At 40.3% G+C, this 25,735-nt stretch overlaps 1 protein-coding gene across 1 annotated transcript in view; it reads right to left on the bottom strand.

The window, feature by feature from the left end:
* Positions 1-2,462: 2,462 nt before the first annotated feature.
* The window catches only part of ZMPSTE24 (zinc metallopeptidase STE24), a 33,957-nt gene continuing 10,684 nt past the window's right edge, over positions 2,463-25,735 (bottom strand). The window contains exons 2-10 of the mRNA XM_009893010.1: positions 24,342-24,488; positions 17,944-18,030; positions 17,170-17,286; positions 12,855-13,007; positions 8,711-8,852; positions 7,230-7,390; positions 5,686-5,790; positions 3,581-3,724; positions 2,463-3,272 (exon numbers count right to left, since the gene is read on the bottom strand). Of these exons, the coding sequence (XP_009891312.1) occupies positions 3,048-3,272; positions 3,581-3,724; positions 5,686-5,790; positions 7,230-7,390; positions 8,711-8,852; positions 12,855-13,007; positions 17,170-17,286; positions 17,944-18,030; positions 24,342-24,488 (1,281 nt within the window). The 3' untranslated portion in view covers positions 2,463-3,047. The remainder of the gene's footprint in view (positions 3,273-3,580; positions 3,725-5,685; positions 5,791-7,229; positions 7,391-8,710; positions 8,853-12,854; positions 13,008-17,169; positions 17,287-17,943; positions 18,031-24,341; positions 24,489-25,735) is intronic.

Here is a 25,735-nt window from a genome sequence, read left to right as displayed (position 1 = left end):
AGCTGTGAGACCGTCTCAGCGCCGCACTGCGGGGTCGGGCAGGACCACACAGGTGGAGGCCACGAGAACCACGTCTGGGTCTCGCTGCCGGCGGTGCCCACGTGCTGTAGCCTCCACTGTGCCTACAGACGTAATGGTTGCCTTGAGTTCACAAATCATTTTTATCTCAGGCCTGGCCTCGCAGAGCTCATCATCAGGTCTGTGTGTGTCGTGCAAGCCTCCCAGGGAGCTCCATTAGATCACTTCAGCAAGCTGAATCAATGCCTGTCAGTTCACTTTCACACCAACAGACAGCTTTACCTATGCACTCTTCCAGTGTCCCTGCCTACACATCTAATCCAGATACAAACTGGTAGGACCTGTTGGTGACCTTGGAAAAGGGAGAAGCCCTGTGGGCACAGCAGTCCTGCATGGAAACGTGTGTCAACAGCACAACTCATGGAGTCCCTCAAAATGTGCCAAGACTGCTAAAACGGAGACATTTTGTGCCTATTCCCATAAAGCATTTCAGTCCTAGACCACCTCCTGTCTCCTTCCAAGGTCTGGGCTGGACTTTTCCTCACCCTGCCTCTCTCAAGCTTCTACTTACACCACCAGAAACTGGGGACACGCTGCTTATCAGTGCCCACCAGCTCTGTGTGGAGTGTACTGCCAGAGATGTTCTGCTCTGGGTGTCTCGTCCCTTGAATATTTGAGCATTATTAGCTAAAGGTAACAGAAAACAAAACCCCACTTTTCTTGCCTCTCCCCTCAAAACCAGCCGTTAATCAGAAGGGGTGTGTGGCTGATCCTAATAAGACATACGTTGTCATCAAGCTGGTTTGTATGGGCTGGTCATGTGGCTGTGTAGACCCTGTGGGAGGATTTAGATACCTGGGAAGACAGCAGCTGCACAGAAAGATTTAGGTGTGATTTCAACCATTCTCAGGAACACGGGAAGCAACTAGGGGCTGTAGGTGATCTGCAATGTGTAGCTGACGCATTCCAGATGTCTGCGCAGTAGTATGGACAGACAGAAGGTCAACAGCACACACTGACAAACAATGCCATTGCTGAGAAGTAACTGAAACCAACTCTGAACCCTTGTTCAGAGGAGTAAGATGACAAAATCCAGCTGGGATCACTTCAGAGATCAACTCCAAACAGTGACAGGGAAGAAAAGGAAGCAACAGGCAATTGCCAGCACATCTTTGCCTGTAAGCCTAAGTATTTCAAGTATTTCAGGCTTCCATAGGAGTCAGCATTCCTTTCATTATCCCACTTCACTCTCTTTTTGTGTTTAGCCAAATTTCTGAAATAGCCACAAAATTAATTGAGTATAAGTTTTACCTAGTGGGCGAGAGACAAATGGTTTTCTCAGAGCATGTTTAACATGTTTTCCATAGGTTTACACCAACCAACATCTCAAATTCAAAACTTGACACATTTATTTACTCTTCTGAATTGACAGGTTCAAGTTCATCCTTTTATTTTTAAGGGCCATTTATTAAATGCAGTTAACATGACAAATATAGGCTCCCCATATTTGTAAAACTGTCTCCTAAGTCCATATCTATAGTTTAGCTTCATATTCGCTAGGCTATAAACACAATTAGAATAAGGCATACAAAGGGCTTCCAGCAACATTTTGTATCTTGTTGCACCTGAGACATCATCATGCCCATCATCTTACAAGGCATTTTCCCCTATGATCAGAAAAGCAAATTTAAGCCAACTGTAAAGTCTCCGAGAATACTCTGACATTTGAAACAATGAAAATTTGCTTTGACAATTTCTCTTTTTGTACAGAGTTGTACTGCAGATATAAAATCTGATTTTTGTATGAAGTATGTGCATTCAGTCTGGTCCAAAACATTTGTATGGCACATACAAACTTACATTTAACTTTTATCTTTATTTCAACAAAAGTAAATTTAATTCCACCTTCCATCAGAAAAATCTGAGATAATCAATGCAGAAGCCATTTCTGCATTTACTCACTTTTTCCTTCACCAACCTCTACAAACTGTTCTTGGGCTATTTATATCAGACTAACTATGAGGAATGTTTTCTAACTATTCCAGCACTGCTATTTCAGCTGGATTCGTATTAATGGAAAACTCTCCATGGAGTGGAGGATAAATGCCCTTAGAAAGAAAGTTCGGCTCTGATACATTGTCTGAGCAACTGGACACTTCCGTATACACAATAAATTTAGGCAAAGGACAACAGAAATGGAGGAAATGAGGTGTGGAAAAGCTGTTAACCATTCCACTCACAGGCAAAAGGGAGAAGAACAGAGAATTAGCAACTTTCTCTAACATGTGTGTCCTGTTCTGATTCTCTGTAACATCCTTTCACACCCTCAGCAGCACAGTGAAGACGAGGAGCGTAATCCCTATAATGCTACTAAATACCAAATAGCGCTCATTTTCAAGGAAGCCATGCCAGAACCAGGAAACCATGGTACTTTTCCTCACCTGTAATTCATCCTGGTTCCCACACTTCAGAGAAAGGAGTTTTATTAAGTAGCATTTTCAGTTATGACAAGACAAGAATCCAGGAGAGAGGCCTGTACTTGCATTCAGCTTTTTAGAACACAGAACAGTGACTGGTGAGTACAAATATTATTATACAAGAAATCAAGTCACTCAAACCCTCTTCATTGTGAAGAGGGTTGAGACTGGGAAAGTTCACAGAATGCTGAGAATGGGAAAAGGATCTAAAGCAACGTTCAAGGCATATGCAAACTGAAGAAATAGGTGCTTTGAAGTCTATACTTTCGTTTTCCTCCCTTCACAAGTCTATACTATGATACGGAGATAAAAGCCAGTGTGTGTGTGGGGGGGGTGTCCTCACCCAGTACTTTTCCTAAATTAAGTTCCACAGTTTTGTTTTTGTTAAAAAAGTCATTTATAATTTAATTCCTGTTTCAGGATTCTCAGATCTGTGGTGCTGTTAACATTGCACTTAATTGGCATTATCCATTTTTAAAAAGAAATTAAAAAGCAGCTCTGAACTTTGCTTCTGAGATGGAAGCACTGTCTCTGAACCAACAATGACTCCTGTCACTCTTGCTTTGCATCTTTCAACGCCTGAAGTCTTTCTAAGAGGGGTGGATGGGAGTAATGCCACATTGAAAAGATCCAGTCAGAAACAGGGAATCCTAAATTATCTTTGTTTAGCTTGATCAAAGCAGAATATAGGTCTTTAGCCTTCCCAAGGTCCTTGGCAAATGCATCTGCTTGAAACTCAAATCGTCGACTTAATACAGTCAAACAAAATGAGAGAACCTGTGGAGAGAAAGATATTAAAATTATTTTAAAATTCAGCTATCTGAAAGTTCTTTACAGTATAAGCAAATTCTACTGTATCTTCCTTCCCACATCCCACACATCACTGTGGCTGTAGAATGATCTCATTAAGGTTTATTCAGGCCACACCTGAAACACACAACTGAAACATGGAGCACTAAGCCTACTTATGAAAATGACATACCAGATAGAGCCCCTCAAAACTTCAAACTTTTCCCCCAGGACAAAATAAAATAATTATTTAAATAGGATGATACTTCAGCATATATGTCTTGAAAACAATTTACCTCATTGTAAGGTGAAAAAATGAACTGGAAAATAATCATCAAGCCTATCAGGGTAGGCTGGGTGTCATAGAAACCAAATGCAGCAAAGAGTTCTTTTCGACCAATTAACACAGCAAACAAGAAGAAGCAGAGGAAGGAATTCATCTAGAGAAAGGAAACAACATTCTTGATTAAGATGAGTTTTGCATCTAAGCCTAAAACTTGTCCTATTCATATTACAGATTTGCATAGAAACACCACTGAAAAAACCCAAATAGATCACTTCAGAACTAATATATACAAAGAGGAAGAAATAGCTGGCCTTTACCTGCTCTCTGTAAATGCATGCAATAAAGAAACATTATTTTCTGTCAGTGAGCTTAAAAAAAAAGGTGTAAGTAGTGAAGGATGATGAAAAGGCAAGAAGACAAGATAAGTGAGGAGGGAGTACAGGGTACAATCCATCTCCTTTGAATTAGGCATAGGTTCCAAAAAGTTTAAAACCTAACAACATATGTCTATGCTGTGTCATACTTATATTCCTGGGAACAATCCACACTTCCATCTAAAGCCACTGCGTCACTGTGTACAGGCACCGTGTTAGCCTGGCTTTTCAGAGGCAAGAGGCAGTACCATGCCTCACCACCTTCTCTAGATGTGATTAGTACCTTTTCAATCCATTCAAGTGGCTGTTTGGTCTTTCTAGAGTAATGTGGAAGGTGCCAGAATATTGTTTGTTATCGAAACACACAGCACAGAAAAAAAGAGGGATGGCTGTGGCAGCAAACAATCAACAGAAAATGTAGAAGATACTGCAGAAGAATTTGTGAAAATTTCCAGAAGTTAAAATAAAATCTACGTATTACAGCAAAATAATAGTATCTAGAAAATGGATCCAAAGGCAAAAGTTACATGAGTTAGCAGAGTGGCAAAAGCATCATAATAGTTGCTAGTTAGTAAGGGTCAACATTGATGTCAGAAGTTGGAAGGTAACAGCCTTAGAGCAGAAAGCGAGAAGGACCTCACTGAAGTCGTCAGTTGCATGGATAAGAAAAAGCAGTGTGGAAATGGAAAGATAGAGGGTTTCTTAAACAGGAGCTTGATAGTGATGTTTACATCCTGAAAAGCTTGTGAATACCCTCAGAAAAAGAACAGAACAGCACTCCTGGAATGGTACATAGTCTCAAGAAAGACATGATGGAGTTACAGAAGGTGCATAGGAGGGCAGCTAAGAGAAACAAACAAAAAAAAAGCTGGGAACTTGGAGAAAAGAAGGGTGATCAATACCTGGAACAAGATAGATCTACATCAAAGCATATAGTAGACTGCCAATAGTAATTTAAGAGAAGGCACATAGCTGTGCCTTGCAAACACAAGAATTTGAAGTAGGAGGTTTTGGGGAGGAATTCCCTTGTATTGTGCAATGCCCACAGGCATATGCATGAGTCAACAGACCATCAGGCTCCTTTTCTTCAAAGGCAAGGCTGGGCAAGCTCTGGAGATTGCTCCAATGTTCACCCCCATTTGGACATGTGCCAAGAATGGCACAATAAAGTTATTTACCAATAATCAATGCACAAGATATAAGAATACAATATAAAGAAGTAAGAAAGCCCTCCGGTGTCAGATTTCATAATCCTCAATCACATTCCTTATCAACCTAAGGAACAAGACCAATAGAAACTCTCAGACACCTAGCTATCTCAGAAATAATGGCAAACACTTAAAAAAATGCAGGCAGGGAGACAGGACACATCCAATCCTATCCTTAGCACAGGGACAGAAACAGACCTTCAGAGAAGGCCCTGAGATTCAGACAAGGAAGAAGTGTTACAGAGCAAGAAAAATGTGTCCCAACTTCAGAAGGCTGCTGAGATTAATTAAAATAGCAGCAAACGTGCTTTCTTAGATGCTTTCTACCAACCAGATGGAACAAGAAGTGGACAGAAAGGCTACTGCATGTTCACTGTAGATACAGCAAAGAAAAAAAAACAAAACAAACCAACTTTCTGTTGCAGAGCAGAATATATTGTGTGAATGTACACTTACAAATCTAGAAGCAGGCATTTGGAAACAGCAATAATTACAGAATGCTGTAGGAAAACCACCAGTTTATCCTAACTTACCTGGCTGATGATAATATTTTTGACAGTGTGACCTAGTTTCCAGTGACCCAATTCATGACCCAGTACAGCCAGAACTTCTTCGTTTTTACATCCTTGTTTCTTATTCTGCAGGAATAACAAAGCACAAGTAACATCAGGTATGACTGAACACAACTGAATAAATTTCTTACTCTCTAGTTTGTTTTTTCCTAAGTCACTTGTGTCCCTAGATCAGGGACCTTCTACCAGCAGATACACACGTATAATTTCTTACTGAGCCTTTTTCAAGAAGATACTTACAAAAAATAAACTTCAAAGTTCAACAAGATTTCTACCATGAGGTGGTGTTCTCTTATTTCTATGTACCAAGACATGCCTATGCAAACCTGGAAGAACGGTGGGAGATTTGACTTCCAAACTATATCCTACCATCCCTTGATCTCATCCTGTTTCTTTATTCAAGAAAAGGCAGTACACTGGAAGCATTCAGAGTCACAGACTGTCAAAAGAGAATTGAGAGCCTTCTCCCTACTTCCTTCAACACTCAACTTGCAGCCTCTCTCCCAAGGCACTACTGTTGTTCCTTTAAAAAAGAATGACAACATCCCTATCCTCTGCAACGAATTCTATGACATGCCTTAAAGTTATCAGTAGGAAAGATGGACATCTGTACCTTCAAAGGTACATTAGCAAGTCAGAAGCGAGCATATGAACTTGTGGACTGAGAACATAGCTGAAGAACCTGTTGAAATAGAACAAATGATTCTCATTATGACTGGGGCAGGTGAGCTCAAAATCTCATCACCCACTTCGGCAGTATGCCATACCAAAATCCTGAAGAGAATTCCACCACCACACGGTTACAAGAAACAGAAGCTAGACTGAACAACAATCTGTATGTTGGCCTAACCCTAGGCCGCACGAGGCAATTCTTTCTTCTCAGAATTACTCCTTCAGGCTCTTCAGAAAGTATTCCATCAGTTTTAACTATCCCTACACTCTCCTGATACCACAAAAGCTGTTACAGCAGACTCTTGGTGTGCACATCAATGGAAAGGCCAATGAAAGGCCCTCATCCTGTTCTTGACCAGTGCAGGGGAGGATGCATGTGTGGAATCCACATGTGTGTGCACACAGGTGCACACTTCTTGCACCAAAATTCTTGTGTGTAGTAACAGGCACACAAACGACACACTGATAGTCAAAAGCATTTCCTTGAAAGGGAAGCTTCAGCATGGCAATCCCAAGAGAAGGAACACAAGCCAAAAACCTGAACAGGTCCCTTTTTCAAACAATTACAAGGAAGACCTATTTTTTAAATGCAGGGAACCAATGTTCAGCTAAAGCCCCTGTGGATTTCTACGGTCTCTTTGGTGCTTTCTGCACCACTCACACAGCCCCAGAAATTCCAATTAGCAGCTCAGGGATACTTTGGTGTTGAAATCATTAGGTTTTGGATTTTAGCACCTCACTCAGGACCTTCAAAATACATTCAGAAAACACAAGGGAATATCGCACCAAGAAGTTAATGTAAATAACATGATGAAAAACAAAGATGAACTCACTTTTGTTTTAGACTTTGTCTCTTCATTCTCACCATCTTCTCCTTCTGCTGGCTCTTTGTTCAATGCAGAATAATCTTCCAGGAGGGTGTCAAAGAGTACTATCCGCTTATTCTTGAAGAATCCATAAAAATAAGCATTGCTATGAGAAGAACGTTTAGAACCTGATGGAGAAAATTTACATTAAAGACCATGATCTGAATAATCCCATGCACTGAAGACTGTGCAATACTACACAGAACAGATTCTTCCATAGGCATTCTCAAAGTTCCCAAATGAATAGTAGACAAACTCAAGCAAATGAGTTTGCAGGTTGAAGCATATTTTAAAATAATCTAAGCAATGATGATTTCATTTACTGACTCCAACATGGAAATAATTTTTTTCATCTGTAACATGTAATCACTAAAATCACAAAAGCTGTAAGAGCAATCTTGTGAAGATCCAATACCCAGAAGAAAAGCAATTTCTACTGCAATTTCAAGTTCAGAGTGGAAAGAGCATTCTGCATAGAACATGTGCTACCCTTCTGGCAAAGGATCTGTGATGAATATGTTTAGAATTCTTTCAATGTGTCAGCAAAGATGATTCGAAACAGATAAGGAGAAGATGAAGAGATGGACTTTAGGTATCAGGCAGTCCCTCAGAATTATTTTTGTTTGAAATAGGCAATGTTTTACAGCTACTTTTATCTAGATCAGGTGTATCGTGGACTGTTTCTGCTATCAATATACTTGGGACCAAGAAACTCATCTCTTTCTACGGCACATGGACTGTTTCAGTTGATTAAAAAGCTGTCTAGATCAAAGCAGCTGTTAACTTTGCCTATTTTTGCCTATGGACAGGAGCTGTTGCAACATCAGGACTGAAAGCGGTCTCTATTTGAGAAGAGGTGTATTGCTCTGTTTTCTGCAGCAAAATATAAGATACTTCAATTTGAAGGCATCTGCCTTCAACCCTCACTATGGGCATGAGCTGCATCAACTCCTTAGGACACAAAATAGCAATTGTTCCACTGTAAGCCAACCCATGGTTTGGTCACGGTAACCTTCAGCACCAAACCAAGACAGATCAGCAGATGAAGAAGCTGGTCAGACTTTGAAGCCTCAGCATCCAGTCCCTTCTCAGTGAAGAAAACTGAACAGCCACAGGGTAGCAACGTTCCCTTTCATCTGTGCATCATAAAAAACTTCATCCCCCGCTAAGTGTTGGTAGAGAAAGGAACCTTTGTGGTCTGCCTGTTACAGAAGGAACCCTGAAATTAAAGGACTTGGTTGCACATGTTATTACAGAGTTAATGCTGTACATTCAGCTTCACTTTTCTGACCGCAAGGCAAAAAAAGAAAAACGGTACAGACATTGACAAGTATTACAATAGCCGAGGAATATAAGCAACTGCCCTACTACAGCTAAAAATCTACACAATCAAAGCTAAAAATCCACAAATTCAAAATTACAAAGTCTTTTTATTAAAAAAATCTCACCTTCAACAACATAAACCTTAGTCAATGGGAAGTCAATGCTCTTTGCCATTGTTTCAATTTGTTGCTTGAGCTCTCCTTCAGGAAGCGGAATGAATTTATCAAACAAAGGTGCAATATAGTCTGCATAGATTGTAACAAGCACCTGCAAACACATACAGAAATTAAAAACAAGGCATACAAATGTGTGTTTAGTACTAAAGGTGGAGCATGAGTAAGTAACAAAGAGGGCACAATTTCAAAAAAACACTTGATAAAGCAGAGTCCTGTATAAAGTGTGATCTACAGCAAGGCTCTCTGTGGGTCATCCGATCTGTGAAGGCTACTTAGTCTGTTGACTGTCAGCAATTCAACAGTGAGATGGGGGTGGGAGTAGGTTAATCTACCATCTACAGTCCTCAGCAGAATTAGTGTAAACAGTACTTTTGCTGTGAGTGTTCATCAAACCACAGAAGGCAAAGCCACTATGACAGCTGGGAGCAGTGGTCTTATCAGGGACAGGCTGTCACTGTCACGCCATTCACTGATACTGGAAAGCTCTGAAGCGTTTCATAATGAGCAGCAAAGCCGACTGAAGCAGGAGGTAGTCCCACTTCTTCAAATTCCTGCTAACTCGCAAAGCCACGGTCTAAAACAGGAAAGAAATTTCATATCCCCCATTTTCTTCCCCTCCTCCCAGTTGTGTGCAGGGCTAAGGAACTGCCTGATGCTTCTGGTCCACAACGATTAACAGCCATGTCCCAAAAATCACTACAATGCACTTGCGTCTCTTCAAAGTGGCAGCAGATGCAGCCCAGATGAGAAAGGCAGGACTGGAATATCACTGTGATGGGAAGGAAAGCTGAACTCCCTTCCCTCATACTCCTAACCTTCACAAAGTAATTTTTATCTATTTATTTTAAAGAAAAGGACTGGAAAAACATTTGAATTCTGGTTAGCTAAAAAGGAACAGGACATGAGAGGCAAGTGGACATTACATTTTGAACATTAACTTTGAAGTTATCTTGACAGGTTTCTTTCCACTGAAAACAAGTACCCTGACTTTTGAAAATATCTGCACTGTAGAAAAAGTTCCATGAAGTCTATAACTAGGGAAACTGACTTTTCCAAAGTCATAGCAAGTGAGGGCATCAATATGAAACACCACTAGAAAATAAAAGTTATTTTCGTTACTGTAACTGTTAAGACAAGAGTTTAAACCTCTGCAGATATTTTGCAGCACGTGTACAAGGGAACAGAGCAGAAATCAGCTAGCTGTCTCAGTCCAGACAAGTGTCTCAGTCCAGACAAGTGTCTCAGACCATGTAGTACATGTGGACTAACTTCAGGTTTTTATCTCTGATCTTTGTGTAATCCCTTGACATCAGCAGGCATAACAGACTGGTAGAAGGATGCAACTTTAACTATGATTACAGAGTTATCGAATGTGATTACAACTGGATTTTTTCCCTAAACAGAACTCTAAAGGGTAAACTTAACACCTCTTAAGGTTATTCTGCATGTCAAAGATTGTGCAAACCCACACATTAAGGCCTCAAAAAGACACCTGAAAAACACCAATTGCCTGGGCAAGCACTTAATCCTCACTAAAAAAAAAAAAAAAAAAAACCATAAGTGGGGAAAAAAAAAAGAAAGTGTGTGTCACACGGTCTTGCTACATTATCTGTCAGTACAGAAGTCTGTAGCTCTGTCAGGACATGTTTTATTTTCTAGCTTTTGTTGTGTGAAAGATAGGCAAACCCCTGTTTTATCAGTTTCTAAAGTATCTGTAAAATCATAGGAAAAAATATACATGTGCAGCTCATATACGTATACATGTACAGGAACAGGCAAAGCAAAAATAAAGTACTAGTTAGTGATAGGGAAGCGAGAGAGAAAGAAATGTGGTATCAGCTGGTTCTCACCTTGAAATTTAGTATTAGTTCCTACTCTCCTACATCTCTTCTTTCCACTAAACTTGCTTGATAAAGACTACAAATTGGACATTCAGAAAGTTTCTCATATGAGATCATACAACATTTTTTACACTATATATTTTAAAGAAAAGATGGCAAGAATAAAAGCAGTCAGTGACGAGTATAAAGGAAGCTAAGGAAAAAAAATTTCACTTTTGGTGTACAAATGAGGGCAGGGCATTTCAGAAAATTCTGTATCTTCTTTCCGTCCTGGGACTACCAGTTCTTTTAAAATTTCTGCTTAATACTTCTATGAAAAAGCAAGTCTTTAAAGCCTTTAAACGTAAAGACTTAAAACATAGACTGAATATCACATGAGGAACTAGTATCTCCCCACTTTTGCAAATAATAAGGCTACAGTAGAATAATCTGTAAGTATGGACTGTTTCACTCTGGTTGACAGAGCAGTAGCTCAAATGCTGAATTATGATTTAAGAGTATATTGCTGATCAAAGCTTGAAAGAAAAAGAACAATTCTTTAAGAAGTAGTGATCAGAGTCTGCACAAATCTTTTTGTAACAGTCATTTCAATATATGTGAACTGACATTTTTGAGACTTAACACTACTATTTTTCAGAATACATTCAGAGATTAAAAAAAAGGGAAGATGTCAGAGGATAAGGACACCTGGACTACGGAAAGCAGAAGCCGGCACCACAAACCAACAGGAAACAATGTATAATTAAGCCAACAAACAAAGAAAAGCTTGAAAAGAACTCAAAGCAGTAATTGCAAGCTAGACTTACCACCTAAGTGGGGCACTTCTGCTACCATGCTATTGTCACTGAGTTCCTCAGAAACACATCGCTGGTAACTGCGCTATGCCAGAATTAGTGGCCATACCGAAATCCACTAATCCACACAGGTTTTATTTCAGTTACATGTTAGGCATCAATGAAGCAAAAATACAAGTAAGCAACAAATACAATTCCAATGAGATCTGTATCCCATAGAAATAGGATTATGAAAAGACTTTGCAGTCATGATTTAAACTGAGCCACAATTACTTCTGTGTTGCCATGTCTGAGAAAGTCAATGCAGCTATTGGATATATAAGTGGAAAATCAGATTTTCCCGAGTTAACTGCAATGGCTTCCCATGTAGCATTATGATCACATTTTTGTAAAATGTGGCCAGCCAATGCCAGAGCTTTAGAAAGGAAGCTGACAAATGGGAAGTCCACAAAAGCTATAAAAGCCATCTGAATCTAGAAGCAGTGGGGAGAAGGAAAATAAAAAAAATTAAAAAAAAGCAACACTTGCTTAAGTCATGACAGAGAAGCATAAGAAAGAAAAATCAGGTTTTCCTACCCAGGTATTCCTAAAAATTTTCTTGATGATGCTCTCCGGTTCAACCAGAAAGTCTGAACTTGACACAAGAACCAGGGACTGATTGACCAAAATTTATTGTTAGGCTAACGTGGCAGGCTTTATTACATCACAGTAATGTACTAATTCTTTTACTTGTCAAGGTGCTCTTTTAATCTAAAACCGTACTTCTGTAATTTCTTCCTCAGGTGAGCACTGGTTAATAATATCGAGCAAAACAACAGCAAAGCACTATGTTGAAATAGAAAAAAACAAACCCAGACCTCGGAGCTTATAGTAACAGTAGAAAACATTAAATCCTTATGATGTATACAAAAAGATCCTTTTAATATAAGCCCTAAAAATGTCAGTTATTAATTCAGTGTATAAAACCAGCTATATCTGAACCAGAAATGGAAAACTGCTACTCAATGCAAAGCAATGCAATTGAGAATTTGTGTTTGATAACCTGTAAGAAAAGCCCAATGGAAACTTTACTGACCAAAGCATATTCTGCCTTGTCTTGCCAAACTGCAGGCAGTTGTCCTTGTGCTCTTTCTATACTTAAGAAAAAGGAAAACCTATCACCACATAGTGTTGTACTTCTAGTATCTATTCTAAAGCTTTTTGAACATTTATTTTTCAATTGATGAAGACACTCCAGTATTAAATAGATAAAATATACAATATCACAGTAATGCGGACAATTAATATGAATTCCTGAACAAGTGCACTGAGAGCAAGACACACTTTTCATGTTTGTAGACACTGAAATTCCCAGGAGATTTAGATTTTTCTCCATTTCCTTTCAGTTAAACCTCAGCACATTAAGTCATGCAAGTAACCCAGCATTTGGAAGAAACCCAAACATATTCTCATACTCACCAAGGAAACAACTAACGTGAAGAGCCAGGCATAGATGAAGAAGTAGTCTCCCCCTATTTTAATAATGTAAAGCAGAAGGGATGTCACTGGCAACAGAATACACTGAGTCACGATAAACTTCTTGATAGCATCCTTAAAAAAAAATCCCAGTGTCTGTAAAGAAAGGATATCAGTGATATTTTCAGTGTAACTATCGATGTGCCACAGTGGTTAATGAACTGATCCTTTCAGTGGATGCACAGAGACAAATTGCAAAATAGCAATACCAACGTGATAAGGAAATTGGAGTCAGTTCTGAAAAGGTGGAAGAAACTTTTCACCTCCTCTCCTGGTAGCTGTGGCTTTTTAACACAGACTCCAAGCCCATGCAGGTGCGCTCTCTTCCTTAGGAAGATCTGACCCAAACCCTTATTTTGTGTTGTACATACATCCTTCATTAAAGGAAGAAAGAAAAATTTAAGCTTATCTGTCCCTTAATTCCTTTACCAATCTAGATCCTAGATATTATGAGATTTTTCGAGAAAAGGAAACTCTTAAAGAAACATAGCTACTGTAAAATATTTTGTCTTTGAACAGTTGCCTCCATTAATCTTAACCTTCAGTAACCTCCAAGCTGATTGTCTTAACTGGAAATATATAGAAGTCTTATTAAAGATTTTTAGATATATATTTGGCATTTTACTCCAAGCTTCCACTGACATGCAGTTACTACTCATGTAGCCATCTCAGGTTTTATAATTAGCATAACTTTAATAGAAGCAATAGAAATTCCAAAAACCTCTACCTGAATGAATCTGATCTAGTGACTCTGCAACATGATTAGACACCCAACTAGCTCTTTCGGGAATTGTTACTTCAGTACTTACAGCTATCTGCAACGCACAGAAGCCGGGGCGGGGGGTGGTGGTGGTTATGTTAAGATCCTTTCCAACAACTTTGTATTAAAAAGCCTATACTATGTTAAAGATATAGAACTCGTCTGGAAAGTCAAAAAATACTGATGAAACAGATTTAAATAAAAACTAAGGATTTGGGGCAAGAATTAGGATAGATGCTTCAGACTCCCACGACTCCCATGATCGGCAACACAAATCAGACATAAAAGCACAATTTTAGACTATTCTTTATGTAGACATATTTACTCTGGTCACACAGTGAGCCCTCTGGTGATATATTCTTGCTAAGCGACCATTACTGTCAGCAGTAACACAATTGTATAGACACATGCCCACACACATGGAGCACTCCAGATGTTCCTTGCCTACCTTACATTCCCAGATAGTGTGGGCTACCTTTTCCAGCAAAACAATTCTGTAACTAGAAAAGCAAGACTTGTGGCTCTCATTCACACTAAGCACTGCTCCTTTCCTGAAAATGGCATGGAGAAGCATGAAAATCTCTGTGGGTCATCCTGGACAAAGGAAAAATTGTTTCCATTTGATCAAGACTCTTAAACTGGTACAAGGCAGGAGAGAGAAAACAAAATATAAAACATTGTGTTCCTCCTTTATTATTTCCTCAGCTAAGCCAGAAAAAAAAGGCCTGTTAAATAGCTTTTTCAATTTTTAGCTTAGTAAACAGCTGGAGAAACAGTCACTTAATATAACCTAGAAGAACTTTTAACAGGAGCATGCTGCCCATGCCATTTCCACTGGGCATTCTGAAACACATCAACTACAATCCATTTACCTCAAGTTTTCATTTTAAGTTTTTTCTTTACTTCCAGCTCCACAATCTAGGTGGAGTAGAGCTATAAAATTGCATGGTGTCTTTCATCTTTGCCACACCTCTTCCCTGCTTTCTAAGGCAGATGTGACTTCAAGAGAAATACTCATTTTCAGCAAGCTACTCCCATGGAAGAAAGAGTCTATCTGAAGATCATTTGCGAATCATTGCTAGACGTCTGGACTGGCACCAGGGGTGAATTTGGCTCATTCACTAAAGGACCTAGCCCATCAATCTGAAATGAAAGATGAAGATTTGACTGTGTTTGTAAGACATTTGGTACCTCAAATTGGATTGCACCTGGACTCAGCCTTCAGTTGGAAGGCCACTGCGGTGGAAAAAAACTTTGTAAAACACATCATGCAGGTAGCTCAATCAAGCACTTAACAACACCCACGGGTGTCAGTGCCAAGTCTTCCGTTTATCATTTGATTAGGCACAATGCTTGCACTGACAACAGTGAAGCACCCAGAGAGCACAGCTCCAAGGAGAAAATGTGTAGAGGCCCCTCAGGCCCCTCCTCACCGTCCCTAACGCATACAAAAAAACCACATGGATTTTGCAAGCTCTCAAGACAGTTTTACAGAAGCCTAAGCTGCTAAGTTCAGTATTTCACCCTCTGCCACTTCTGCACAGAGGTAGTGCCTGATCAAGGCCTGATGAAGTCAAGCTCTCCATCTATCAGCTAGTCTGCCAGTTCGCTCTAATTCTAGTGCTTTACAAGTCCCAGTAATGACAGTCTTTAGACTTTTGTGTCCTGGACATAAAGAGCTCGCGGATCTGGCACCAAGATGAAACTTACTCCTCACTAAGGTAGGAGAGACAACCAAGGTGCAGGCTTGATGTGACGACTCAGGATTTACATGAGAGACAACAGTGAAAGAAGGCTTTTGATGCGTATTTAAGGATTCTGAATGTCAAAAGGATATCTAGGCTAGGCCAGGGCATAAGCACACTACAAGAATTAGGACTTTGCCAGCCCTTACAATTTTTGAGGACTGCAGAACAGAAGTGATAGACAGAGAACAAAAAAAATACAACAAACAGGTATTTCCCTGAAGGAAAGATTGCTTGACTTATGCTCTGGAAACATGGGAACATTCCTTCCTCCCTTGATAGGAGCAGGATGTTAGCCTGCCGGTATGCTCACTGTAAAGTCTGCAGAAGCGAAAGGGATCCCCAGGACTATGGCTCAGAATCACCTAGTATATGAATGGCCATGTGTGTCACCATTCTGACGACAAGTATATTGCTGGTGAGAGAAAAACGTGATTGTTAGAAATTACGCATATGTTTGTAGAAGCACAAGGTTTTTTTATAAGACTAGAGAGCTATATAGAGTATAAAGAGAGTTCTGAGTTGGTCACGAGCTCAAAGCTTATGACTTAACTAGAACAATCTTCAGATTTGTTTCCGTAAGACTGGAGCAGGAGCCGCCATTGGCACAGTATCCAAACATTGGGGGCCGGGGCAGGGGGAAACCAAAAAAGCCTTGCAGATTCCAGGAATACATACAGATATCAAGGCAAAACTGTGCAGTGAGAATTTTCATTGTTGGGCTTTTCTGGAAAGAAAATAGTATGCCACTAAATAATTGACATGAATCAAAATAATACAGGACATATCAGGATCTACGCACTTGTTTTAAAGATGATTGAGAGAGGGTGCAAACTGGATCATCGCATTTAGAGCTTTTTTTCTCACTTATTTTCTTACTTGTTTTATAAAACGAATAAGAAACATCAATTTATCAATTTAGCAGTTGAGAAACAAACTGATTCTACTTCTTTAGGTCTAGCTCAGTCTTCCTGCCTCCATAGAAACTGGCAAATACCAGAGCATCTCTACCCTTATTAAAATGAGCCTGTAAAAAAAAAAAAACAACAACAAAACAACTACCTCCTAGTAGACTTGGAACAGAAAGTACTGTAAACAACATTAGCTGGGTCCAAAAGCAGAAAGCAAGTCTTATGCTCTGGCACAAAATGGCTAATGATGTGTAATTGAGGTTCCTGTCCCAAAAGGAAAATCTGATCCCAGGAGAAACTGATGCTGAAACAGGTTAAACTAAGGGAAAGTGGTGAGGGAAATTAAGAAAGCCAGGGCTGGTATGGAGTACCTAACAGAAGTACAAATGAGAAGCTGAATTCTCTAATTTACTAAAGGCTAATACAAGAAATCAATAAGAGAAACAAAACAAGGAGGAAAGTAATTTCTCAGGTTTGTTTCATCTGTTCAGTGTCCAGGAATCAGAACTGTCCCTGTCAAGCAGTGATCATGACTTCTCAGGAAGGGCATATGAAGGGCAAAGAATAGTCTATCCAGAAATGAACAGCTGAGGCGTTCTTTGTTCCACTGCTAGAATACACACTTCTCTTTACTCAGAGGCACGGGCTCACGCAGAGACATTCTGGTGCGGCATGGGTACTTCTGCAACAGTCACAAACTGTCATTGCTCTTATTTTTATAGAGTGCAAGTAGAAATATTCCTAAAACTAATGATCTTTGGCACAGATATGGGCATACCAGTCCATCTAACCAACCAAACCTACTGAAGACATTAGGTCAGTATAAGTGTTATCGACAATACCTGTTGATTGAAGCCATGTTTCTCTTCTATGACAAATGTGTTATATAAACTCCATGGCAGACCAGTCACTGCACTGAAGAGTGTTGCAAGCAGCAGAAATATCAATGACTGGACAATCTAAAAAAAAAAAAATAATTAATAAAAATCTAATATTTACTGACCTGTACTAACATTAATATTCCAAGAGTTAGAAATGGATTTTATGTCAGTGGTTAGAAGATGAAGCTAGATAAATTCACAGAAATAACACGCTTGTGATGATTAGATTACTGATCGCTGGAATACCTTATATGTTAAAGAAAGAAAAATAAAAAATATACTCATGAAACAAATTTAAACAAAAACTAAGGATTTGGGACAAGAATTTGGATAGATGCCTCATCCACAGCACAACGACAACATAAGCAGTAGCTTCAAATTTCTTACCCTTTTACTGTGCAGCAAGATGACATCTAGGATTAGTAAAAAGACAACATCCAAACAAAAAGCCCACAAAACCCCAACCCACCACCTTGTTTGACTCAAGTAGCTTTGAGATTTGTACATTTTTAACATACAAGGCTATTTGAATTAGTAAGCTAATTTAAGTCACATACTGTTATCAGTTCTCAGACTCGCCCAGTCATTGTGTTCACTAGAAAATATCTGCTTTTTTACTATATTGTACCTGTAGCTAAATCTCACTTTAAGTAAATGCAAGCTTAAAAGTAAAAATTATTATAACAGTATAGTTCATGGACCAAACGTTTTCACTAAAATTTAAAGACTGCTTACCTCATATTCTGGTCCAAACCCAGCACGACCAGAGATCTGACCAGACAGATTCCAGAGAAAAGGAATTCCTCCATAGAGCAGAATCATCTTGAAAACAAAAATACATACCACAGAGGCAATGAAACAGATTGTCATCTTATTCCACTAACACTTCAGCATGATAAGGACCTTTTAAGGGTGAATGAGAAAAGTTTTATAATTAGGCTGTGTGTCTCCCTCTGATCTTAGCAGTGCATAAAGAAAGCCTGGAACATTTGGCAGGGATTCATTTTTGCTTTACAGAAGCAGAAATCAGGTGAAGCTTTCCCCTCCACCGCGAGAAATACTAGCACTGCATTCCCTACCAAGAGAAAGGCATTCAGAATAAGGGCGTAATTTCACTTTCAGTATTAGTGCTGCTCCGAGCATTTTAAGGAAGTGTCATGCTCTCCTCCTTGTGCCTGCCTCAAAATGCCTCCTGCCATACAGGTTGCCAAGGAACAGTGAGTGGACTACTCGGGACACACCATCATCAAAGAAATGTTTGAGACAAAGATACTGAAGCAAGTGCTAACTGTAGTTCAAGGCAGGGGCTGGTAGCGTCTGTTGAACAGCTTGACTTCCAAATGTTTCACGTTTACTTTCTTAGCAAGTGATGCATCACTATATATATAAAGATCAGTTTTCAAGTAGGCAGCCTTCCAGAATGGACAGTAAGAGGTTTTTATTTCCTTATTTATTTTTAAAAGGCTTACTCTTATAACCTGACTATTGGAGTGCATTTTGAGTGTCAGCAGGAGATGGAAAGTGCCAAAGCAAGCTTGTTTCTGTTTTGCAGGCTACCTCTAAGTTTCAGAGCTGGAAATCTCAGAAGTACCAATCCATGAACAAAGACAGCTATTAGCATGATAATGATACTACTTATTAGTTAAAAGGAAACCCACATAATTAATGGCTGAAATAAATAAAAGCATACTAGTAATTCTAACACAGCAACTCCCCGTCAATTAACTTGCTAGGTTAATGACTCATACTTTCACCTACTCAAAGCAAAATGTTGCAAAACTGTCATCCAATTTCATCAACTTTGGCCACAACAGCCTCTTTCAAGTTCAGTCAGTTCCCAAAGCCAGTAAAGGATGCAGTTTACGCTCTAAGGAAGTGGCAAACCTAGACAGTAGAGGCTACCTCACTTTAGCTCTGCTGGAATCTGACAATTGCAGGAAAAACTTGGAGAAACAGAAAGACACAGCTCAACATCACAGAAAGGAGCAGGAATTCATCATCACATACATGTAGAGAAGCAGCTGCATGTACCCTACACATCAGGGGTATCAGCTTGATTGTACAACAGAATCGCAGAATCATTTAGGTTAGAAAAGACCCTTAAGATCACTGAGTCCAAACGTTAACCTAACACTGCCAAGTCCACCACTAAACCATGTCCCTAAGCATTATGTCTACACATCTTCTAACCAGCTCCAGGGATGGTAATTCAACCACTGCCCTGGGCAGCCTGTTCCAATGCTTGACAACCCTTTCTCTGAAGAAATTTTCCCTAATATCCATCCTAAACCTCCTCTGGTGCAACTTGAGGCCGTTTCCTCTTGTCTGGTCACCCATTACTTGGGAGAAGATACTGACCCCGACTCGCTACACCCTCCTTTCAGGGAGCTGTAGAGCGCAATAAGGTCTCCCCTCAGCCGCCTTTTCTCCAGGCTGAACACCCCCAGGTCCCTCAGCTGTTCCTCATAACACTTGTGCTCCAGACCCCTCACCAGCTCCGTTGCCCTTCTCTGGACACACTCCAGCAGCTCAATGTCTGTCTTGTAGTGAGGGGCCCAAAACTGAACACAGTACTTGAGGTAGACCCTTATCAGTGCCGAGTACAAGGGGACTATCACTGCCCCAGTCCTGCTCACCACACTATTCCTGACACAGGCCAGGATGCCACTGGTCTTCATGGCCACCTGGGCACACTGCTGGCTCATATTCAGCCAGCTGTCCACCAGCAACCCCAGGTCCTTCTCTGCCAGGCAGCTTTCCAGCCACTCTTCCCCAAGCCTGTAGCATTGATGGGGTGGTTGTGACCCAAGTACAGGACCCGGCACTAAACCATGTTGATCCTCATACAACAACCCTCCTTGGGAATGGGGAACGTACAGTTACAACCACACTATTGCTGCAGCCTTCAGACCAGAGGTATTTTCCCCAATAGGAAAGCAGCCATGACAGTGTAAGGGTATGCAGGACAACGTTTGTACATTATGTCCTTTTTTTTTTTTTAAATTAGGTTGATCACATTAAGTGGACCAAGCAGGCAGGGTTGTCTTTTTTTCTTTTTGAAATGCAAGCTCGAAAGTCCAAAGCGAAACCAGCAGAATTCAGTAAAATTGAGAACAAGTTCTCAAAATCTAAGATGAATATCAAGTCTAGACGTGGTAGCAGCAGCAGACACAAGATTACAGTAAGCTGGATACTCAATGTCTCTCTTAAATCCATGGTACACAGCTGGAAGTTCCCAATGTTTCACAAGCCATTACCTCAAAAAATAATCACCCTAGTTCTCTATCCCTACCGTTTGGACCACTCCAAAGGTAATAACTACTTTATCACTCAAATTGCTCCAGCTGACAACTAATTCAGCTCTGAACTTTATTCTAAGCTTGTATTATCTTCTCAGTGTATAGTTGACATTACTGACCAGAAGTGGCTTTATATGCCTCCAAAAGCACCTATTTTTTTCGAGCAGTTAGTGCAGTTGGGAAAGTGCTATTACCTACATTTTTTTTTTCTGATCTTAAAACATACCAAAAAAAAAAAGGTACCATAAGGATGTTTCCCAACTCTCAATTTTCCAAGAAAACATCTTGTCCTGGGATGAAAATGGATTTGGGGGGTGGGGGGCAGAATTTCCATTCAAGTGTCATTTTCCTTTTGCAGGAACAAAATAATCAGAGAAACCTGAGTATGTGCTTTCCTAGGGAGAGGGGAAGATAACAAGGGTGTTAACAAGGAACACAATTTTAAAGGACAGGAATTCTAAACACAAGGGCAGCAGAGCAGACTAGCTGTGGTAATCTTCCGAAGCTGACAGCTGGCTATGATATACTTCCCTTACATCATTCCAAATGGGACCTGAGTGTTCAACCACAAACAAATTTTGTGACTTTAACAAAAAATTTATTAAGGACTCTACAAACATGGAGTCTTTGAAAAGTCCATGGCAATGTTGCAAAGAAGGAAGTGCCCAGCCAATGCCTAGCACCATGAGAAGTAATGTAAATCAATCTACAGAGCTCGATGAAGATACCCAGCTGCAGGGATGACTGGATACCAGGGATACTATATGGTTGTAGATTATTTAGGTTTAGCTAAGCAAAACTTATACTAATCGAGCCATAAAGAAGAAATGAGATGTAGGAGCCACTGGACTTGTAAGTGTTACCTTGCTTCCACAAAGCTCTGCAACCTCTGTAGCAAATCTGCGAATGCAGGCAAAGCTTGGACATCTAATAGCCTGCAGGCCCATTAGCAGTACTCTTGGGACAGCTCACTCCCAATCCCACACTCAAGAATTTCTAGGATACAGAATCCCAAGACCACAACCCATGAAGCTCATGTAGGAACACTAACTTCTTGTTCAGGAGATCAAAACGACTGATGATACTAGTGGAATATGGGCATACAGTATCTCAGCTGACTACTCTGAGACCTGCTTATTTGGGCCATTGCTCGATTAATTAACTGGGAGCTTCAAGTCATATTCCATGTTTTTTTCTTTTGGCTTTTGTTCACCAGTATCACTGCAACAAAAAAAAGTTGAGTACCGCAATCAATTTGAAAACAGCAGCAGCAGTTTGAGACACAATTGTTTCCCAGCTGCTTATCGCTATCACAGCTGAAACAGTGGAACAACATATAAGCTAAGATGCTTGATGTAGTAACTGGTTTTGACTGCTGCTTAGGAAGGACCAGCATAGTGTGAGTTTTGTGGCTCAGTTGTGGAAGACAGCTGGATGCAGTAATTTCTTTAACAGATCCATCAGCTGCCAAAATCATTGCAGACCTGTTATTACAATAACAGGGACAGAAAAGAAAGAAAAGGTCATGAGAGAAAGCAAAGGATGTGCTTTTCCTAATCAGGCCCAATCATAGAATGGTTTCAGTCAGAAGGAACCTTGAAAGATCATCTGGTCCAACCCCCCTCCCATGGGCATCATAAAAAATGTCTTCCTTTTATCCAAGCTAAACCTACCCTCTTTCAGTTTGAAACAGCTGCCCCTTGTCCTGTCACTACAGACCTTGGTAAACCGTCTGTCTCCATCTTTTTTATAAGCCTCCTTTAAGTCTTGAATGGCCATAAGAAGGTCTCCCCAGAGCCTTCTCTTCTCCAGGCTGAAAAGCCCCAACTCTCTCAGTCTTTCTTCATAGGAGAGGTACTCCAGCCCTCTGACCATTTTTGTGGCCCTCCTCTGGACCCACTCCAACAGGTCCATGCCTTTCTTGCACTGAAGACCTCAGAGCTGGACGCAGTACTGCAGGTGGGGTCTCACCAGAGCAGAATAGAGGGACAGAATCACCTCCCTCGACCTGCTGGCCACACTGCTCTGGATGCAGCCCAGGATGCGGTTGGCTTTCTGGGCTGCAAGCACAAATTGCTGGCTTATGTCCAATTTTTCATTCACCAGTACCAAGTCTTTCTCTGCAGGGCTGCTCTCAATCCATTCATCCCCCAGCCTGTATTGATGCTGGGGATTGCCCTGATCCATGTGCAGGACCTTGCACTTGGCCCTGTTGGACTTCATGAGGTTTGCATGGGCCTACTCCTCAATGCTGTCAAGATCACCCTGGATGGCATCCCTTTCCTCTTGCGTAACAACCGTACCACTGAGCTTGGGGTCATCTGCAAACTTGCTAAGGATGCACTCAGTTGCACTGTCTATGTTGTTGATGAAGATATTAAATAGTATTCGTCCAAGTGTTGACTGTTGAGGGACACCATTGGTTTCCACTTGGACATTGAGCCATTGGCTCTAACTCTCTGGACTCAGCCATCTAGCCAGTTCTTTATCCATCTAACAGTCCATCTGTCAAGCCCATCTCTCTCCAATTTAGCAGCTAGTATGTTGTGGGGGACCATAAAAACAGCAGGCCTGGGTAAACATAAGCACAGACTACTGATATGGCTCTTTGTTTAGCAGGGCCCTAAATTCAGTGGCAAAAGAGGCTCATTCAAGTTCTATATATTTTCCTTAAAAACAACAGGGGAAGCTGTGTTGGCTAAAGCTCTTGAAATCAAGATAAAGCTTCAGAACCTTTTGACTTGTTGCACTTGCTAGGTGGTACCATCTCACCCTGTCCACTAATCCACTGCTGGAGGATAGCTTCATTTTTCAAATGAAATATTGCCTCTAAAGTTAGTCAAAAACATGGATGCTTTTCAAATTCACACAAAATTTGTCCTGAGTTCTACTCAGCGTACCAAAAAACCCAACAAGAAGAATATAACAGCTATACTAACACATGTATAACAACATTTTTACAATTCATACAAAATGAAACAATGTACAGGTTAGGCTGCACAAGAGATCAAGAAATGCAAAAGTTAAGAGGGGTCACAATTCTTAAGTACTAATTTAGCATCATGGTTATACAGTTATATGACTTACGCTATTTTATAATACTACTTTCATTATCTTTTATAATTGACCTTTTTACTTCCTGTGTTCATTGTTCATTATCATACTCTAATTATATTTTTCAATACCAGGCATTTCAGGATTCCTTTTTGACCCAGTTGTGCTAATGACGAGTACTGCATTTCAGCAGTAAGTCAGAAAAGGTTTCTCTTAAGACTGTATACCACACGTGTAAATACTTTGTTCCAACTCAATGGCTCTGTTTTTTCACATATGCGAACATTATTTGCCCAGCACAACTGTTCTTAGGAAACTTAGGAAGTATCTATTGGTACTCTTCTCACAGGCTTTTCTTTCTACCTTATACTTAAATTTTATCTAAAAATTAAAGTAGTTGCATCCCTCCAAACACAGAAAAAGGTCTGTATTTGTAACATCTTAAAATAATTCTAACATTGCTTAATTATTTGCCAGTGGAAACCATAATAGGTCAGCTGTGCCACTAAAACATAACACAATATATGTTGTAGTTGTGCAGTATGACTCAGCAGTGCATAGAAAAAATATGTGCTGTCTGAATAATTCCTTCTTTTTATATGGCAAATACAGCTACAAACAAGAAACAGAATCCTAGGCCTTCCAGATTTCAGTGTTTGACATAAGACACCAGAATGCCAACACTGCAGCTGCACAGGATCACTAAGAATCAAGGTATTTCACATACTTAAATGTATGTGAAAAGTGTCATATGAATGTTAGAGCAACTCAGATACTTACAGTGCCCTCAACCTCTGAATACAGGCCTGACCAAAAGCTGAAAGTGCTTTTGTCCAGCTGATACAGACGAGATTTTTCAAACGTTTCTGAATCCATGATCTGTCCTAATTCCTGTGGTACATGTGTTGTTGTTCTATACACCCGTCTCTGAAAAATTAAAAAAAACAAACACCTTAAAGTCTACATACAATATTTTTAAGGAGATAACTAAGATTTAAAAGTAGCACATAACATCATCCTGTGGGCCAGCACAGAGTTTAAAAAAACAAAACCAAACAACCCACAAAATAACAAATATTCCTAAATTCCTGTTTTCCACCAAGTTCCAAATATAAAACTGAAGCATAGTTATTATGTGATAACCAGAAACTGAGTTGTCTACTTATCAATTTATTTCCAATATAGTTACTATAAAAAGATCACACAAACTCATTTTTCCACAGGATATGACTTAATGCACCACAATAACGACTACGCAGTGTTTGAAACTAAACACCGGATCCTCCTGTGCAAACCATGCAACTTCACAAGAAAACATATCTATGATGTGGCTGCATAAACGAGGAGCTATTTCATTTTCAGTAGGGAAATCACCACTTTAACATTTTTAAAGGCTAGAAGTCCTCATTCCATACACTGCCTTATCTTGTTGCAGTATATTTATCCCTTCCCAAAGGAAAAGCTTTGTCACTTCAAAATACATTCTTCCTCTGAATGGAGCATGGGAGGTTGGGGGGTACAGCGCTCACATACTGCTTCAGTGGTCCCACAGCTCACAAGAGTGTCAGCATTGCTTCCTGCCCTCCCAGCAGTGTTTTCCCCAGCTCTGCTGAGTCAGGCTGGGATGGAGTTAATTTTTTCATAGTAGTCTGCATGGTGGCATGCTTTGCATTTGTGGCCAAAGCAGTGTTGATAACACACTGGTGTTTTGGCTACTGCTGAAGAGTGTCAAGGCTTCTTCTCTCTTCCCCAGCAAGGAGGCTGGGGGTGGACAAGAGGCAACACAGCTGGGACAGCTCTCCTGAGCTGACTGACAGGATATCCCACGCCGTATAATATTATACTCAACAGTAAAAAATGACGTACAGGAAGAAGAAAGGCAGGGGGAGAGACGGTTTGACTTCCAAGGTGGCTATTACTTGGAGACTGGCCAGGCATTGGCCTGCTTGTGGGAGGTGGTGAGTGCCTTTGCAGCACTTGTGGGGTTTTTCTTCCCTCTCTTCCCTTCACTTAGTAAACCGTCTTTATTTCAGCCTATGGGTTTTCTCATTTTTGCTCTTCCTGCTGTCTCACCTGTCCTGGGGGAGGAGGATCGAGCTGCTGCGTGGCTGCTGGCACATTTCAGATCCTTCCCTGAACTCGCCTAACTGAGTGATGTGAGAGTGTCCCCCCCC

This window comes from Charadrius vociferus, unplaced genomic scaffold (genome assembly GCF_000708025.1).
Source record: "Charadrius vociferus isolate BGI_N301 unplaced genomic scaffold, ASM70802v2 scaffold459, whole genome shotgun sequence".
NCBI classification, from domain to species: domain Eukaryota; kingdom Metazoa; phylum Chordata; class Aves; order Charadriiformes; family Charadriidae; genus Charadrius; species Charadrius vociferus.
Note: the sequence above shows the minus strand (reverse complement) of the source record. Positions and strands in the feature narration are given on the sequence as shown.